The 18,993-nt window shown below is 40.3% G+C and overlaps 1 protein-coding gene across 4 annotated transcripts in view; it reads left to right on the forward strand.

Annotated features, from left to right (window-relative positions):
• Window positions 1-18,621, forward strand: part of FYB2 (FYN binding protein 2) — a 130,779-nt gene extending 112,158 nt beyond the window's left edge. For 3 of the 4 annotated variants that reach the window (XM_048220448.2, XM_048220445.2, XM_048220450.2), the window contains exons 16-20: window positions 9,635-9,721; window positions 12,069-12,150; window positions 14,833-14,989; window positions 15,090-15,123; window positions 15,358-18,621. In XM_048220448.2, coding sequence (XP_048076405.1) covers window positions 9,635-9,721; window positions 12,069-12,150; window positions 14,833-14,989; window positions 15,090-15,123; window positions 15,358-15,379 — 382 coding nt within the window. In that variant the 3' untranslated portion in view covers window positions 15,380-18,621. The remainder of the gene's footprint in view (window positions 1-9,634; window positions 9,722-12,068; window positions 12,151-14,832; window positions 14,990-15,089; window positions 15,124-15,357) is intronic. The other variant, XM_048220449.2, reaches the window with a different exon arrangement.
• The last annotated feature ends 372 nt before the right edge of the window (window positions 18,622-18,993 follow it).

The following is an 18,993-nucleotide window of genomic DNA, read 5'->3' on the forward strand; positions in this document are numbered from 1 at the left end:
CAACAATGTAGGAGGGATCCCCTTTTTCCACATCCTCTCCAACAATTGTTTCTTGCCTTGTCAATTTTTGCCATTCTAACTGGCGTAAGGTGGTATCTTAGTGTGGTTTTGATTTGAACTTCCCTGATGGCTAATGATGCTGAACATTTTTTCATGTGTCTGTTAGCCATTTGTATGTCTTCATTGGAAAAGTCTGTTCATATCTTTTGCCCATTTTATGATTTGTTTGTTTCTCATGTCTTGAGTTTGAGAAGTTCTTTGTAGATCTTGGATACCAGTCTTTTATCTGTAATATCATTTGCAAATATCTTCTCCCATTCCGTTGGGCTGCCTCTTAGTTTTTTTGACTGTTTCCTTGGCTGTGCAGAAGCTTTTTATCTTGATGATGTCCCGCAAGTTCATTTTATCTTTTGTTTCTCTTGCCTTTGGAGATGTGTCATGAAAAAGGTTGTCGTGGCCGATGTCGTAGAGGTTGCTGCCTATGCTCTTCTCTAGGATTTTGATGGATTCCTGTCTCACATCGAGGTCTTTCATCCATTTAGAGTTTATCTTTGTGTATGGTGTGAGAGAGTGGTCAAGTTTCATTCTTTTGCATGTAGCTGACCAATTTTCCCATCACCATTTATTGAAGAGACTGTCTTTTTTTCCACTGGATGTTTTTTCCTGCTTAATCAAAGATTAGTTGTCCAAAGAGCCAAGGGTCCATTTCTGGGTTCTCTATTCTGTTCCATTGGTCTATGTGTCTGTTTTTGTGCCAGTACCATGCTGTCTTTGTGATCACAGCTTTGTAGTACAGCTCGAAATCCGGCATTGTGATGCCCCCAGCTTTGTTTCTCCTTTTCAACAATTCCTTGGCAATTTGGGGCCTTTTCTGGTTCCACACAAATTTAAGGGCTGTTTGTTCCAGTTCTTTGAAAAATGTCATTGGTATTTTGATTGGGATAGCATTGAAAGTGTAGATTGCTCTGGGTAGCATGGACATTTTAACTATGTTAATTCTTCCGATCCATGAGCATGGAATATTTTTCCCTTTTTGTGTCTTCTCCGATGTCTTTCAAGAGCGATTTGTAGTTTCTAGAATATAGATCCTTTACGTCTCCAGTTAAGTTAATTCCAAGGTAACGTATGGTTTTTGGTGCTATTGTAAATGGGATGGATTCCCTAATTTCTCTTTCTTCAGTCTCATTATTCGTGTATAGAAATGCAACTGATTGCTGAGCATTGATTTTATATCCTGCCACATTACCAAATTGCTCTATAACTTCTAGTAGTTTGGGAGTAGAGTCTTTTGGGTTTTCCATATAGAGTATCATGTCATCTGTGAAGAGAGACAGTTTGACTTCTTCTTTGCCAATTTGGATACCTTTTATCCCTTTTTGTTGTCTGATTGCTTTTGCAAGGACTTCTAGTTCTATGTTGAATAATAGTGGCGAGAGTGGGCATCCTTGTCGTGTTCCTGATCTTAAGGGAAAGGCTTCCAGCTTTTCCCATTGAGAATGATATTTGCTGTAGGCTTTTCATAGATGGTTTTTATGAGATTGAGGAATGTACCCTCTATCCCTACACTCTGAAGTGTTTTAATCAGGAAAGGATGCTGTATTTTGTCAAATGCTTTTTCTGCATCTATTGAGAGGATCATATGATTTTTTGGCTTTTTTCTTGTTGATAAAATCTATGACACTGATAGATTTGCGAATGTTGAACCACCCTTGTATCCCAGGGATGAATCCCACTTGGTCATGATGGATAATCCTTTTAATGTACTATTGGATTCTATCAGCAAGGATCTTGTTGAGAATTTTGGAGTCCATATTCATTAGGGAAATTGGTCTGTAATTCTCCTTTTTGATGGGGTCTTTGCCTGGTTTGGGGATCAAGGTAATATTGGCCTCATAGAATGAGTTTGGTAGCTTTCCTTCTGTTTCTATGTTTTGAAATAGCTTTAGGAGAATAGGTATTATTTCTTCTTTGAATGTTTGGTAAAATTCCCCGGGAAAACCATCAGGCCCTGGCATTTTGTTTTTTGGAAGGTTTTTTTTTATCACTGTTTCAATCTCTTCATAATTAATTGGCCTGTTTAAAAAATCAATTTCTTCCTGTTTCAGTCTTGGTAGTTTATAGGTTTCAAGGAAGGCCTCCATCTCTTCCAGATTGCTTAATTTATTGGTATAAAGCTGTTGATAAAAGCTTCCAATTTCATTGGTGTTGGTTGTGACCTCTCCCTTTTCATTCATAATTTTATTAATTTGGGTCCTTTCTCTATTCTTTTGGATAAGTCTTGCCAGTGGTTTGTCAGTTTTATTTATTCTTTCAAAGAACCAACTTCTAGTTCTGTTGATCTGCTCTACTGTGCTCCTGGTTTCTAATTCATTGATCTCTGCTCTAATCTTGATCAGCTGCTTTCTCGTGCGTGGATTAGGCCTGTCCCTCTGTTGCTGTTCTAGCTTCTTGAGGTGAGAATATAAAAACTGCATTTTAGATTTTTCTATTCTTTTGAGTGAGGCTTGGATGGCTATGTATTTTCCCCTTAGGACTGCCTTTGCAGTGTCCCATAGGTTTTGGACCATTGTGTTTTCATTCTCGTTGGTCTCCATAAATTGTTTAAATTGATTTTTGATTTCCTGGTTTATCGAATCATTCTTGAGCAGGATGGTTCTTAGTCTCCAAGTGTTTGAGTTTCTTCCAAATTTTTCCTTGTGGTTGAGTTCCAATTTCAAAGTGTTGTGGTCTGAGAATATGCAGGGAATAATTTCAGTCTTTTGGTATCGGTTGAGACCTGTTTTGTGTCCCAGAACATGGTCTATTCTTGAGAATGTTCCATGGGCATTAGAATAGAATGAGTATTCTTTGCTTCTGGGGTGTAGTGTTCTATATATATCTATGAGGTCCAACTCGTCGAGTATGGCATTCAAAGCTTTTGATTCTTTGCTTAGTCTTTGCCAGGGTGTTCTATTTCTGATAGTGGAGTGTTGAGGTCCCCTACTATTAATGTATTTTTATCTATATGTCTCTTTATTCTGGTTAAGAGTTGGCTTGTGTATCTTGCTGCTCCCCTGTTGGGGGCATATATATTTATAATTGTCATATCCACTTGTTGAATACTTCCCTTAAGAATAATATAGTGCCCTTCTGCATCTCTAACTATAGTCTCTAATTTAAAATCCAATCTATCTGATATGAGAATTGCTACCCCAGCTTTCTTTTGAGGTCCATTTGCGTGAAAGATGGTACTCCATCCCCTTACTCTCAGTCTGAATGCATCTTTGGGTTCGAAATGAGTCTCTTGTAGACAGCAAATGGATGGGTCATTTCTTTTTACCCAATCTGCAACCCTGTGGCATCTTATGGGAGGATTTAAACCATTTACATTGACACTAAGAACTGAGAGATAGAATTTTAATGAGGCCATGTTGCCAGTAAAGTCTTTGTTTGTATCGGCTGTGACTTTCTGTTCTGTATCACTCTTGGGGCCTTTTTACCTTTATAGAACCCCCCTTAATATCTCCTGTAGGGCTGGTTTCATGGTTACAAAATTGGTCAATGACTGGCGATTCTGGAATGTCTTTATCTCTCCATCAATTCTGAATGACAGCCTTGCTGGATAAAGGATCCTTGGCTGCATGTTTTTCTCTGAAAGAGCTTTAAAAATGCCCACCCCGCCCCTTTCTCTCATTCCAGGTCTGTGTAGACAGGTCTGATTTAATTCTGATCCCTTTGCCTTGGTATGTGAGAAATTTCTTTGCCCTGGCTGCTTTCAATACTGTATCCTTGGGTCTAATATTTGCGAATTGCACTATGACGTGACGTGGTATAGGTTTGTCATGGTTGAGCTTGGGAGGGGTCCTCTCTGCCTCTTGGACACGAATGCTTGTTTCCTTTGCTAGATTAGGGAAGTTTTCAGCTACAATTTGTTCAAATATCTCTTCTAGACCTCTGTTTTTCTCCACCCCCTCGGGGATGCCAATGATTCTGACATTGGAACGTTTCATTGAGTCAGTAATCTCCCGTAACCTACATTCTTGAGATTGAATTTTTTTGAGCCAAGTTTCTATTTTAGCTTTCTCTTCTACTAACCCATCCTCCAATTCGCCGATACGTTCTTCTGCCTCATTCACCCTGGCCATCAAAGCCTCTAGTTTTGACTGCATTTGGCTCATAGAATTTTTAATTTCTGCCAGATTCGCTCTCATTTCCACCCTTAGAGATTCTATGTTCTCATTAACATTTTCGTTAATACTTTTTTCAAGTCTACACATCATCTTGACCATTGTTACTCTGAACTCCATTTCTGATAATTTGGTTATATCCGTATCCATTAGTTCTGTGGCAGAGGCTACAGACTCATTGTCTTTTCTTTACTGAGAGGGGATTTCTCCTTCTCGTCATTCTGATGAGGAGAGGTTGCAGGGTTGTCCAGAGCCCAAATTATTGAGTGGGACCCAGGCTATGCGCCCTTGTTTTATAGGGATCTTAGGGATGTGGGCTTCTTGATTTTTCAGCCTGCCTTCTGGGGGAGGGGCCTGCCCCACCGATAGGCAACCCTGTTTGGGTAGAGTCTCCGTGTCCCCTGGGAGGGGGGATGGGGATGGGCACACTGTGAGCCGGTGTTTCCAGGCTTTTGTTCTCTGGCCGCTTTCCCTGGCGGTTTGCTGTGGCTCTTCTGAGAGTCAGAGCAGCAGCGGCCGAATCTCAGCCTCTGTCTCAGAACAGAGGGATTGCGGCCCATTCTCCACTGATGTTCTGGCCACTTTAACTCTGTTACTGTTGGTGCTGCTCAACCCTGCAGCATCCCGGGATGTGCGCCCCACAGCCGGCGTCCCAGCCCTCACTTCCAGGGCCGTCGCGTCTCTGTCCTTTGTGTTTCTAACACTACCAGCCGCCCCCGTGCTCCCCGGAGCTCCCGGTCTCAGTCTGGTTCCAGTGAGCGCACCGGAGCTCCGTTTCAGTCTGGTGGTGCACGCTCCCGGCTCACGGTCTCAGTCTGCTCTCTCGTGGTCCACTCCCCGAGTCCGCCTGCTCCCCCGTGCAGGTGGCTACCGCTTCCCAGTGCCCAAACTCGGCGGCTCCCTCCCCCTTCCATTTATCTTCCAATATCTGTGCACGGTTTCACAGCTCCCCGCTTCGTACCTCAGTACTCAGCGCTGGAGATGTTCATTTGTAGAGATCCAGATGTATCTTCCTGCGTCTCATGCTGATTCTGTGGATGTTCAGGATGGTCTGGTACCTATCCAGGTCGACTCAGGGGACCAGCTGAAAAAGGGGACCCCTACTCCTCTGCCATCTTAACTCCTTCCCCCCCCCCCCGGTGTATCTTTTGATTTCCTCTTTGATTTCTTGGTTGATCCATTCGTTGTTTGTTGTTTAGTAGCATGTTATTTAACCTGCCTTAACATGTTCTTTCTAGATTTTTTTCTTATAGTTGATTTCTAGTTTCATAGTGTCATGATCAGAAAAGATGCATGGTATGACTTCAGTATTTTTGAATTTATTGAGACTTGTTTTGTAACCTAACATGTGACCTATTCCAGAGAATGTTCCATGTGCACTTGAAAAGAATTACATTCTGCTGTTTTAGGATGGACTGTTCTGAATGTATCTGTTAGATCCATCTGATCCAATGTATCAAAGCCTCAGTGTCCTTTTTGATTCTGTTTAGATGATCTGTCCATTGATGTAAGTGGGGTGTAAGTCCCCTACTATTGTATTACTATCAATTACTTCCTTTATGTTTGTTATTAGTTTTTCATGTATATGGGTGCTCCCACGTTGGATGTATAAATATTTACAATCATTGTATCTTCTTGTTGGATCATTCCCTTTATGAGTATATAGTGTCCTTGTCTCTTGTTACAGTCTTTGTTTTAAAGTCTATTTTGTTTGATATAAGCATTGCTACACTGGCTTTCTTTTCACTTCCATTTGCATGATAAATGCTTTTCAATCCCTTCATGATCATTCTGCAGGTGTCTTTAGGTTTAAGGTGAGTCTCTTGTTGGCAGCATATAGATAGGTCTTGCTTTTTTATCCATTCTATCACCCTGTATCTTTTGACTGGAGTGTTTAGTCCATTTACATTCAAAGTAATTTTTGATAGGTATGTATTTATTACCATTTTGTTACTTGTTTTATGGTTATTTTTGTAGTTTTTCTCTGTTCTTCTAGTTCGCTGTTCTTCTCTGTTCTTCTCAGTTTGCTGGCTTTATTTAGTGATATACTTAGATTCCTTTCTCTTTTTTCTTTTTTTTTTTTTAAGATTTATTTATTTGTTTGTTTGTTTATTTATTTATTTATTCGACAGAGAGAGAGACAGCCAGCGAGAGAGGGAACACAAGCAGGTGGAGTGGGAGAGGAAGAAGCAGGCTCATATCGGAGGAGCCTGATGTGGGGCTCGATCCCACAATGCCGGGATCACGCCCTGAGCTGAAGGCAGACGCTTAACCACTGTGCCACCCAGGCGCCCCACCTTTCTCTTTTTTCTTTGCATATCTATTACTGGTTTTTTATTTAAGGTTACCATTGGGTTTATATATACCATCTTCTGCATAGAGTTGTCTAAGTTGATGGTTGCTTAAGTTTGAACCCATTCTTTACTCCCCTCCTTCCCACATTTTAGGTATATGGTGTCATATCTTACATCCTCTTATTTTGTGAATCCCTTGACTGATTTTTATATATATACTTATTTTTACTGGTTTTCTGTTCCTATTTTTCTTACTCCTACTTATGGTCTTTTCTTTCCACACAAAGAATCCCCTTTAATCCTTCTTATAAAATTGGTTTCGTGGTCCTGAATTCCTTTAACTTTTATTTGTCTGGGACTCTCTATCTCTCCTTCTATTCTGAATGATATCCTTGCTGGATAGCGTATTCTTGGTGGCAGAGTTCTGGTTTTTTTGGGTTTTTTTCTTTCAGCACTTTGAATATACCATCTCACTCCCTTCTGGCCTGCAAAATTTCTGCTGAAAATCAGCTGATAGCCTTATGGAGTTTCCCTTATATGTAATTTTTTTTTTCTCTTGCTACCTTTACAATTCTCTCATCACTACCTTTAGCCATTTTAATCACTATGTGTCTTGGTGTGGACCTCCTCAGGGTGATTTTGTTGGGAACTTGCTGTACCTCTGGCTCTAAATGTGTTTCCTTCCCCAGATTCCAGAAGTTTTCAGCTATTATTTCTTCAAATAAATTTTAGGCCCCATTTTCTTTCTCTTCTCCTTCTGGGAGGCCTAGAAAATGAATGTTAATGTACCTGACGGTGTCACTGAATTCCCTAAGTCTCTTCTTTTTTTTCTTTTTTTTTCCTCTCTCCTGTTCAGCTTGATTGCTTCTCATTACTTTGTCATCCAGGTCTCTGATCAGTTATTCTGCTTCCTCTAGTTTACCCTTTATTCTATCTAGTGTGTTTTTTAAAATATTTTATTTATTTATTTGAGAGAGAGAGCACACGAGCCAAGAGAGGGGCAGAGACAGAATCGCAAGTAGACTCCATGCTGAGCATGGAGCCTGATGTGGGCCTTGATCTCACAACCCATGAGATCATGACCTGAGCCAAAACCAAGAGTCAGACACTTAACTGAGCCACCCAGGTGCCCCTCCATCTAGTATATTTTTAATTTTAGTTATTAAAACCTTCATCTCTGATTTTTTGTTTTCTTTTTGTGAGGGTCTCACTGAGGTCTTCCACTCTTTTGTCAAGTCCAGTATCATTATGACAATTAGTTTAAATTCCCTATCATGCATTTACTTATCCCTGTTTCGGTTAGGTCTGTTGCTGTGATTTTTGCCTGTTCTTTCATTTTGGACAATTCCTCTGTCTCCTATGTTGTCTAACTCTTCGTGTTTTTATGTGTTACAAAAGTCACCTACATCTCCTGTTTTTGAAAGTAGTGGCTTTATGAAGAAGTCCTATAGTGTCCTGCACTGTAGTGTCTCCTGTTCACCAGAACTTGGTGCTTCTGGGCTCTCTCCTGTGTGTTGTGTGTGTCTTGCTGTTGTGGCTGAGCCACAGTTGCCTTCAGTCGAGTCATCTGCAATGGCTCTCTACCTGTCGTAGGCAGGGTTTGGTCCCTGTGTTACTAGTTGGCCAGTCTGGAACTGGCCTTGAGTTTGAGATGACTCAGACCAGGTGTTTGCCAGAGATGCAGTAGCACTGAACTGCAAGGCAGTTTCCCTGTGTTGTCCCCTAAGCAGCTTTTGTTGGTGGGCAGGGCCTGCAGTCAGACCAGATGTCTGCCCCCAGGCCACCACCCGAGCCACAGTCTGACCCCTGTGTAATTATCCTTCCCTCTCCTGGAACAGGAATCACTTTGCAGTGGTGCTGCCCCCTACTGGGGCTGCTTGCACACTGCCAGGCTCCAGCCAAGTGCATATTGGAAGGGCAGGTTCACAGAAGACAAGGGTGGGTGCACTGCCAGCAAGGCCTTCCCACCATGAGCCGTGGGAGGGGGCCTGCAACCTCCAGACTGAGGTAGGCAAGGTTGGAGGGGGTAGATCCACAGAAGTGCATGGGGGCAGGTGAGTGGTTTTAGCAAGCTAGGTGGAGAGTGTTCACAGCACTGGTTCCCATAGGTGTCAAGGCTGGGAAGCAGGGGAGGAAATGGTGCCCGCCTGCTCCTGTGTTTCCAGAGAAGATCTCTGTCCCTCCAGTGCCTATTCTAATGTTAATAAATAACGCTCCCTCCCGCATGCCCCCAGTGTTTTTCAAACTGCTGCTTCTAGGCTGTATCTCCTTGGAGCTATTTGTTGTGCTTTCTCTTTAAGGGCAAGAACTCAGCTTCCTCCAGTCCTTTTGGTTCTCCCGGACTTGAGCCTGCTCATTTTTAAAGTTCCAGGTGTTAAGCGCCACTGATTGTAAGAACTCATGAAATTTGGCCCCTCTGGTTTTCAAAGCCAAATGCTGGAGGTGGGGAGTGGGGGTCATCTTCCCTATGCCTAGGGTGTCTGTTTTCTTTTCTCCATGTCCACAGCATCCCTCCCTCCCTCCCTCCCGTGTATAGTCCTAAGGGTCTGTTTAGCTCCCTATAGTGACTCTGCCCTTCCTACCCTCTTCGATATGGCTTCTCTACATTTAGCTATGAAGTCTGTTCTGCCAGGCTTCAGATCATGTTCTGGGTTATTTACACTGATGTGCACATTATCTAGTTGTATCCATGGGGCGAAGCAAGCTTAGGGTCTTCCTACTTTGCCATCTTCCCCAACTCCTCCCTGCATCCTTTTCTACTAGTACTAAACACTAGATTTATCTTGTCTCAAGGTAATGGTTAATATTATTCATATTTTAGAGGCAAAGAAACTGAGGCTCAGGAAGGGAAATGCAATTATAATCAGGTTGATCTCTTGCTTCCGGTTTCAAATTTGGACCACCACACATCAGGGGTCAGCAAACGGTGGTCCAAAACAGCTGACCACTTGGTTTTGTAAATACAGTCACAACAGCAGAGTTTAGTAGTTACCACAAAGATGGTATGGCTTGCAAAGCTTAAGATATTTATAATCTGGTCTTGACGTAGATTATCCAAATATACGTCTCGATGATGTTTTAACCTTTTTGTAAACTTAATTGTCCAGAAAGTACTGATGTTTCCATAAAAGTTTTAGTTCATTATTTACTTGCTCAAAATAATTTGTTCCTCAGAGATGAAGACAAACTAAAAACTTGGAAGCCCAAGTTTTTGATGGCCAAGGAAAAAAAAGAGAGAAAAGGTGCTAAAGAATCAGAAAGGTAGGTGCACAAGTACACTTAAATTACAGCTTATCTGCTGAAATTTATACCTCTTAGAGCTGTGTGACTTTAGGCAAGTCATTAAATTTGATTATCAGGTTCCTCATCTATAAAATGAGAATAATAGCACCTACATCACTGTACCGTTGAGAGGATTAAAAGAGAAAAGGCGCATGAAAATGTGGAGTGCCACACACATTTCTCTTCATTGTCATCATCCAGACTTTGGTGGATAGGGAGTAAGGAAAGATTTCAAGGCAACCATTATCAAATGATGAAAAAACCTTGTCGTCTTCTGTAAGAACTTTTCCCCTATAGATGGAACTTAAATAATACACCAATTAGAACTTAAATTTGGAGAAACTATGATCACATAACAAGACTAATTTCTCTAAAACACATTTCTAGTTGTGACTACATTAGTGTTAGAATTAAAAAACAATGCTTTATCAACTCATGCTCGAACCTTCATTCTTGTGATTCAAGTTCCCAGCTGGCTGTTGGGGGAGGTGATATTTTTACTGTCTCAGATGGTTATGTGATCTGTGCTCTGGAGGACAGGGCACAGGATCTGAGGTACTTTTAACAGTCGTCTTGGGGGAAATCCTTGTCTAAATAGCCATTGAGCTGGGAACACTGTGTGGTCTGTCTTCTCTGGGAAACTTGTCTAGGAAAGTCCTAAAGGGAACCCCAAAAGAAAGCAGACATCTGTCTATACCATATTTAAACACAGAGGACGACATAGGATGGCCCTTATTTTCTTTGGGCTTAGACTTGATGAAACTTGCTTTCCCCAAGTTCAAAAGATGTATTCACAGACTAGAAAAGCATCTCTCCACCTTAAACCTCATACTTTACATAGCATAGCAAAACAGAATTTCAAGAGAGAAAATATTAGTGAAATATTTGACACTCCTCCATAAAAAATGTTTAGTATTTTAATGTACATGTAAATCTTTCAGGAAACAATTTTCTGGTGCTTTTTTTCCTACAACAAACTGATATTATAGTTTACTTTCACTTTCAACTGAGTAAATTTTAAAATGTGATATTGGGGCTATCGTATTCCTGTAGATTGATGTATTAATTTCTAGTGCTTTTTGTTCCTTTCTCAGTGGTTTCTACCATAACTTGTTCCACCAATAAATCCATTCTATATTAGTTCTACCCTTTTATAATCCCTTTATGAACCAAAGATGATAAATTTTCAGAGAAGTCGGGGAAGGATATTCCAGGTATAAAGGTATAGAAATGATAGCCCACTTTCTAAGATGTTCTAACACATAGATGTGTGTGCGCTTGTGAAGCAGGAAAGGTAGATTGGGGCTTATAAAATGCCCTGGGTACCACGCTAAGGAATTTGACTTTATCTTATGGGCACTAGAGACAAAGGTTTTAAGCAAAAGCATGACATCAATTACATTTTAGAAAAATGACTCTGGAGGCAGGTATGCAGATGGATTTGAGGAAGGAGAGGCAAGAGAAGATGTTATCTCAGGTAGGAAGTGAAAGGTGGCAGTGTCTATAATCTTGGGACAGAACAAAAAAGATGTAGGAGACACATCTGAATAAAACTAATAGGACTTTCTTGTTTCCTTCTGTCAATATGTTAAACTGCTAAAACGCAGCACCAAGCCCCACGTGAAGAGCAGGAGGGAGGAAGAGTGTAATCAGCCTCTCCAATTGTATGTGCTGACAATTTTGCACTGATTTTGTGGTATCTTACTTAATTTTCTTAATTTGATTCTTCTCCAGAACCATTCAGCAAACAGTTCTCTGACTGAAGCATAAAGATTTATGATTTTTTTTAACAAGCTAATTATATTTTGAACCCTCAGAGAAGTTTCTTGTTTAACTTAAATTGCTTAACCAATTTGGTTTTATTCCAAATTATCTTGGTATCAAAAAACCCCCATAGCCTTTCAATTTTTTTTAAAGATTTTATTTATTTATTTGAGAGAGAGAAAGAGAAAACACGAGCAGGGGGGTGGAAGGGTAGAGAGACTCCTCACTGTGCAGGGAACTGGACATGGGGCATGATCATGAAGGCAGACGCTTAACTGACTGAGCCACCCAGGCGCCCCCACAACCTTTTTACTTATAGGAAAAAGCAACTGGTATTACTTACCCTGTTCAGTTGTTCTGATACTCTGCTCTACTGGAAATATGTGTATAATCATCTACAAATACATACATATATATATGTGATTATATATATATGTATGATTTTATGTAAAGGTATATACATATGAAATTATACCTGAAGTATCATGAGTTTATAGATTTGGGAACTTAGAGTTTTATTATGGTACATTTAACCCAACCTGCATATTTTTTGCCACTTTAGAAATTTCTTCAGGACGAAGAAGCAAAACTTAGAAAAGATGAGAATGGAAAAAGAAGAAAAACGTTTTAGAGAACAATTTGAGGTATGTTCTCCTCTGAAGGTAAAAGTTATAAACAGAAATTCCTAGCTTTTAATATTACTAAAGATCCTACAAGAGTGTTGTACCTTGCCTCTGGGATAGATAGGATCCATGACTAAACAGCCAATACAGTTGTTTCCTGATGCATTTCTATATTATCATGCCTTTACACCTGCTCTCCCCTCTGCCTGGAAGAACTCCTAAGTTATTCTTAAGGCTCTGTTCAAATGTTACCCACTTTTCCTGGGGAAGTTATTCAGCACATTTTATCTATCTGTTAGGCACACGTCTGTTCACACACTGGTCTGTTATGACACAGCCTGTGTATGTGTGTGTATTCTGAGCTAAACCTAGGTCCTCTCTGAGTAGAGATTTTGTCTCATTCAAGTTTGCTCCCTACCTCCCAACATATCTGGACACATAGTGTTCAGTAAGTGAATGCACGATGAGAACAACGAATGAATAACTAGATAAACAAATGAACAAATGAGTGAATGAAGGAAGCAGTATCTGAAGTTCCTTGACTACTTCTGTCATTATGAAACCATGGTTCAAACAGTCCTTCCTCATAATTTTATATACCGTCAGTCACCATGAGAATTTATTAAGAAACATAATGAATAGCTCCCAGGTCCCAGATGCTGGTTTGAGAGAGAATGTGGGCATCCTGCTCACAAAATTTCTCCAAGTCACTACTATTCCCTATTACGAAATGGATAAAGCTCTTCATGTCGTAGTTCTCCTTGTCTTTCCTGCCATTCTTCACCTTGCACTTCAGGCTTTGGCAGCAAACTACTCAGTTCTGTCCCACTACTCCCTTCCTCTAGGCATTACTTGGTCTGCTCCAACTACTGGTGATACTCCAGCTACTTTTCCCCATCTGACTAGCTTTCGTTCATTTATCCACACTTGCTCATTAAGGAAATTACTCTTCCTCTATAGCTGAGCTTATCACGAGCATTAACATACTGCAATTACGTGTTCACCAATTACACTGAGTTCTTGGAGGACAGGGTTATCTTTAGATCCATGTGTACAGCAGAAAAAATTACCTTTGTAAATGTCCAAAAATGTTTTTGGAATGAACTAAAACTATACACAAATCCCTCATATTCATTAGGGTTATTATATCTAGAAATCATGATATGAAATTATTTACTGCAACTGTGATGTTGTTAGTTTAACTGAAAAACAACAGTGTAACAATTACTTGCTGAAATGACCCTACATTCCATTTAGTGCTTTTCTCACTTTGTGACTATCACACAGCTCTTTTGTATGATTCCATTCTTCCTTACTACCTGTGGTGCATTTTCCTTATATATCAATCATTAGAAAAACAATGCTGTATTAGTAATTTTTATTCAGCTCAAATCACAAAAGATTAGTGCCTCATTTGTGCTAGGCCGTAAGAGTACAAGGTTGAATAAAACTGTCTTCCATTTTCATTTTCATTTTCAGATAATAGGTTTATTAAATGCTGTAATAGGAGTATATACAAAGTATAGTTAAACAGAAAGTCTTCATGAGAAGTGGTTAAGAGAAAAAGGTATTTCAGGTGGAAGAAAACACATGAGCACTGGCCTAGAAATAGAAAAGGTACCCGGTATATTCAGGATCATCCTATAGCTTGCTGGGGCTTCATTAATGGGACGGAAATGGGAGCGTGGGAAATGACAGTATGCCAAGGAACTTGAATGTCAAGCTGAGAAATCTGGATCTTACCATGAAAGCAGTAAAGAATCTTTAGAATTTGAAAAAAGGAAAATGACCTGATTAGATTTTCATTTTAAGAAATCAGTGAGGAAGTTGATTTTTCTTTTGCCTAACAATCCTGTGGATCAGATCCCATTTGGTATAGAGCGATATACTTTACCATTCAAATCCAGCACACTTCTGAGAGTTGAAGAAGGCATACCTCATCCTGAGTATGTGTACAGATACTAGATACAAGCAGACTGTCCTGAGCAGAGGGAGATGTCTGGCCACCCTAACTGGGTTAAGCAGACATCTGTAAATATAAGCTTTGTATTCTGGAACTACTTTTTCTGAGCCAACAGCTATCAATACATTAGAAGGTGATATATACCTATAGATGTATAGGCTGGCTAGTTTATCACACACAAAAAACCTCCCTTAAGGTCATAACTTGAATTTCTCATCAGTTTTTTCACAAATGCCTGTCTTTGACCCCAAAAGGGGAGTGGGAATTGCCCCCCATATCTACTACTTTATATATAAGCCCACCAGAGAGGAAGGGTAGAAAGAGTGCCATCCAGAAATGCTAGGTATATAAGAACATTATAAACTCTAAAACTCTACACACAAAGAGGTTTTTTTCTTTCCCTCTTAAACTTCTCCATTCCTGAGTTTGGTGGCAGCTTTATTACTGAAACAGTTAACAAACCATCCATGGAATTGAATTTATAGCCATGTTACAGATATCTCATCTGCTGGAATTCATTCTACTACAATTAGATAAGAGGTGTGAAAACACTTTGAAAATATGACTGTACCAAATTAAATGTAAGATTGTGGCATTTTACCACTACTTTCCTAGTCCTTTACTTCTACTTTCCTAGTCCTTTCCTAGTCCTAATTTAACATTTAGCATCTTGAGTTTGAGGTTACTCTATTAGTTAGAATAAAAACTGCACATATAGTCTGATTAGTAATTTCTTTCAGTATGACAAAGAGATTACCGTCATCAACACAGCAGTGGCATGTTCCAGTAATTCAAGAAATGGAATATTCGATTTGCCAATAACCCCTGGAGAAGAACTGCAAGTCATTGATACCACTGAAGAAAATCTGGTGATTTGTCGCAATTCCAAAGGCAAATGTAAGTTATTGGCTCATAACATTTCAGTCACTGTTTAAAAAAAAAAAAACTCAAAGCAGTCTCTCTATAACTTTCGTAATACTGATTTTTGTGTCTACAGATGGATATGTACTAATTGAACACCTAGATTTCAAGTAAGTGGTTTGATTTTATACTACAAATCATGAATTCTAAATAATACACTGCTGTGTATGTTAGTCTCGAAGAAAGACTACTGAATTTGTTAAAATTCAGGAAGTTTTAAGGATTACTTTGGAAGAGACTTTATTCTTGTGTCTCCTGAGTATATTATCAGACTTCTCTACAGTGTAACAATCAATCAATCTGCACTCATGACTCTGCTGGCCTCTACTTTTCTGTTTTCTCAGGCATCAAGGCTGGTCACCTTAGGAAGATCAAGCTCCAATAGCAGGGGCTGCATTAGTGAGGACTAGTCTGAGACCTCAGTCCTGCCTCACCTCAGGTTCAGTTCGCATGTCAAGTGGGATGGTGGGATCTATGGAAATGGAGAAGAGAAAAACAAATCCTCCACATGCAGATGTTGGTTTTACTCCTTAATGGTTATCTTTCAATGTCTATATTGTATCTGTTGCACTGCTGGCTCAAGAGAGTGTGTAACAGTGTGTGTTAGCATTCGAGCATTTATTTAATGAGCCATAGCCAAAGTTGGAAATCACGCCTCATGGCACCTAGGCAGTTGTGCAGATGGTTAGTTTGCTTCTAATATTAGCACACGACTGTTTATTAATTTCTAGAAGATGTTGTGCATTTAAATTGGGTGTAATTTACTTCCAAAAAGTAAATAGTGTAACCAGGGTCTTTTAATACTCAAGGTGTAGTCTTAATTATGGCTCAGTCTATAAGTGTCCTTTCTCCTTTATCAAAAATATCAGACAAATGCTGTTCAACCTTGGCTTCTTTGGGGAATAGAATGCTGAAAAGTAATTTAAAGGAAGAGCCTAAATATATTTAACACAATTTAAATATACATATGCTGTAGAGTTAAAACATCCTGTTGTCCAAAGAAAAATAATTCTATGCCTGAGCAAACAGAATTAAAATGGAGCTGTAAAGAACATTCTATTTTTACATGCTGTGCACTATCCATGAGATAAATTCTATATAGGCATACGGCTGTTTTAAAAAATGTTGGCATCCTCAACACTGAAAAACTGAACAATTTTGCTCCATTGTATTTTTTTTTTAAGATTTCTTTCTTTTAGACAGCATGAGTGGGAGAAGGAGAAATAATCTCTTAGTAGACTCCATGCTCAGTGTGAAGCCTGACACAGGGATCTCACAATCTGAGCTGAGTCAGATGCTTAACCAACGAGCAACCCAGGCACCACTTTGCTCTGTTCTTTAGCCTTCAAGGCTGTGATGGAATTTGTCCCACGACCTCATTCTTTATACTGTGCAACTACTTATTTAAATTCAGAGGTAGAGTTCGGTGATTCATCAGTTGCATATAACACTCAGTGCTCACTACAACACTGTGCCCTCCTTAATGCCCATCACCTCAGCCACTGCCCTTCCAGCAACCCTCAGTTTGTTTTCTATAGTTAAGAGTCTCTTATGGTTTGCTATGAGACTATTTTTTAAGCTTGTGGGTACTTTTGTCTTTTCATGTTCCAAAGGGTAGTCACCAAGCATCAGAAATATTCATGCATCAGCAGTATTCATAGAGGAAAGGGGAATACGGCAGCAGATTAGGAGAACTCTAGGCTTTGCTTCATCCCACGAATACATCATCCTAAATACCCCAGAAACCTATCTGAAGACTGGCAGAACAAACGCCACAAGAGGCCCCATCAAAGAAGGTAGTGCAGAAACACAGCTTGGAAGAGAAATGGATTATGGCCACTGTGGTGGGAGGGGGCCATGTAGGGAAGATGAATTCCCAGAGCAATTGGCTTGGAATGGAAGAGGGGCCAAATTCCAGCAGGGCTTAAAGCCTGGAGTGTTCCTTTTTCGTTTTGTTGTTGCTTTCAAGATTTTATTTATTTGACAGAGGGAACACAAGCAGGAGTAGGAGAGGAAGAAGCAGACTTCCCAGTGAGCAGGGAGCCAGGACCCTGGGATCACGACTTAAGCTGAAGGCTTAATGACTGAGCCATCCAGGCACCCCTAAAGCCTGGAGTTTTAAAGGTCAGTGTGCTTGGCTCTGAGATAGCATGGAGGACACCGGGGCTGCTCTTGGAGAAAAGGCATGACAGCCCAGGAACGTAGTATGGAAACAGCACTCTGAAGAGTACCTGGGGCACACGGTAGGGAGGGTAGTTGCTTAGTTCCAAGCATGTCCCAGAGAGACAGCATGCAGGGAGAGACCCCTCCAGAAACAAAGGAACTGACTGACAGGCGCCATTTCCCTCCCCCAACCCTCAGCATAAGCACAAAGCCACCTGCAGGAACCAGCACAGCTCAATACTCACTACCTAACGTGCTTACACAAGCACCACCTACCCAAGCTCCAGAAGAACTACTTTTCCTGGTCTGCTTGCCTCAGTAGGGTGGTGAAGACCAACCCAAACCCCTGGCAACACCCCATCCTCCAACCTGGGGGTTTTGAGACCTCGATTCCAGAGGCAACAGTGACAGGTCTCATTTCCAAACACCACATTCAGGCCAGGGCCACAGCCCCCAACAGACAAAGAGAGCCTCTGTGGACAACTGGCCTGAACATAATGCAGCCAGAGCTTTGGAGACACTCATGGAAATGCCAGGCCCAGGGAAGACTACACTGCAGAACACTAAAGTTAGTTATTACCCCCAAGAACAGGAGATGTAGCTGACTTTCCTAACACAGAAACCGGCATAGAAGCTTAGACCAAATGAGAAGACAGAAGAATTTGTTCCAAATGAAAGAACAGGACAAGCCATGGCTGGATGTCTAAGCAAAAGAGACAGAAGTAACATGCCTGATGGAGAATTTAAAGCATCAATCATAAGGATACTCACAGGACTTGGGAAAAGAATGGAGGACATCAGTGAGACCCTTAATGCAGAGTTAGTTAAGAACATAGCAGAGACAGAGGACTCAATAAATGAAATGAGAAATATGATTGGTGGAATGACTTTTAGAAGACAGAGTAAAGGAAGGTAATCGAGCTGACTACAAGAAGAATTATACAAAATAAGAACAGACTTAGGGAACTTAATGATTCCATCAAACGTAACAACATTCATGCTACAGGAGTCGCAAAAGAGAGAGAAAAGGGGGTAGAGAATTTGACGAAATAGCTGAAAACTTCCCTAACCTGGGGAGGGAAACAGACACATCCAGGAGGCACACAGAACCACAGCAAAAGACCGTTACAGACAATGGAAACCCCCTAAGGCTATCAGTGGATTGTTCTGCAGAAACTTTGCAAGCCAGAGAAAAATGGCATGACATATTAAAGTGCTGAATGGTAAAAATCTGCAGCCAAGAATACTCTAACAGCAAGGCTACCATTAAGAAGAGTGTTTGTTTCCAAGACGAACAAAAACTAAAGGAGTTAATGACCACTAAATCAGCCCTGAAGAAACAGTAAAGGGGCCTCTTTGAGCAGAAAGACCAAAATAACAATATGAAGGTAGGAAACACAAAAGCAGTAAAAATGACTGGTTTTCTTACAGAAATATTCAAGAAATTCACAAAATAAAAGGATGTAAAATAGGATACCACATACCTAAAACATGGGGAGGAAAGGAGTAAAGAATGGGTTCAAACTTACTTAAGCAACCGTCAACTTAATGTAGACTCCTATATGCAGATGTTACATACAAACCTAATGGTTACCACAAATCAAAAACCACTAATAAATATGCAAAGAATACCAAATATATCACTAATGAAAACCAGCAAATTCTGAAAGACAAGGATCAGAGAAAAACATCAGAAACAACTGCAAAACAAGCAATAAAATGGCAATAAATACGTATCAATTATTTTGAATGTAAGTGGACTAAACAATCAAAAGACATAGGATAACAGAATAAAAAAATAGGACCCATCTGTACGT

This window comes from Ursus arctos, unplaced genomic scaffold (genome assembly GCF_023065955.2).
Source record: "Ursus arctos isolate Adak ecotype North America unplaced genomic scaffold, UrsArc2.0 scaffold_12, whole genome shotgun sequence".
In the NCBI taxonomy this organism is placed as follows: domain Eukaryota; kingdom Metazoa; phylum Chordata; class Mammalia; order Carnivora; family Ursidae; genus Ursus; species Ursus arctos.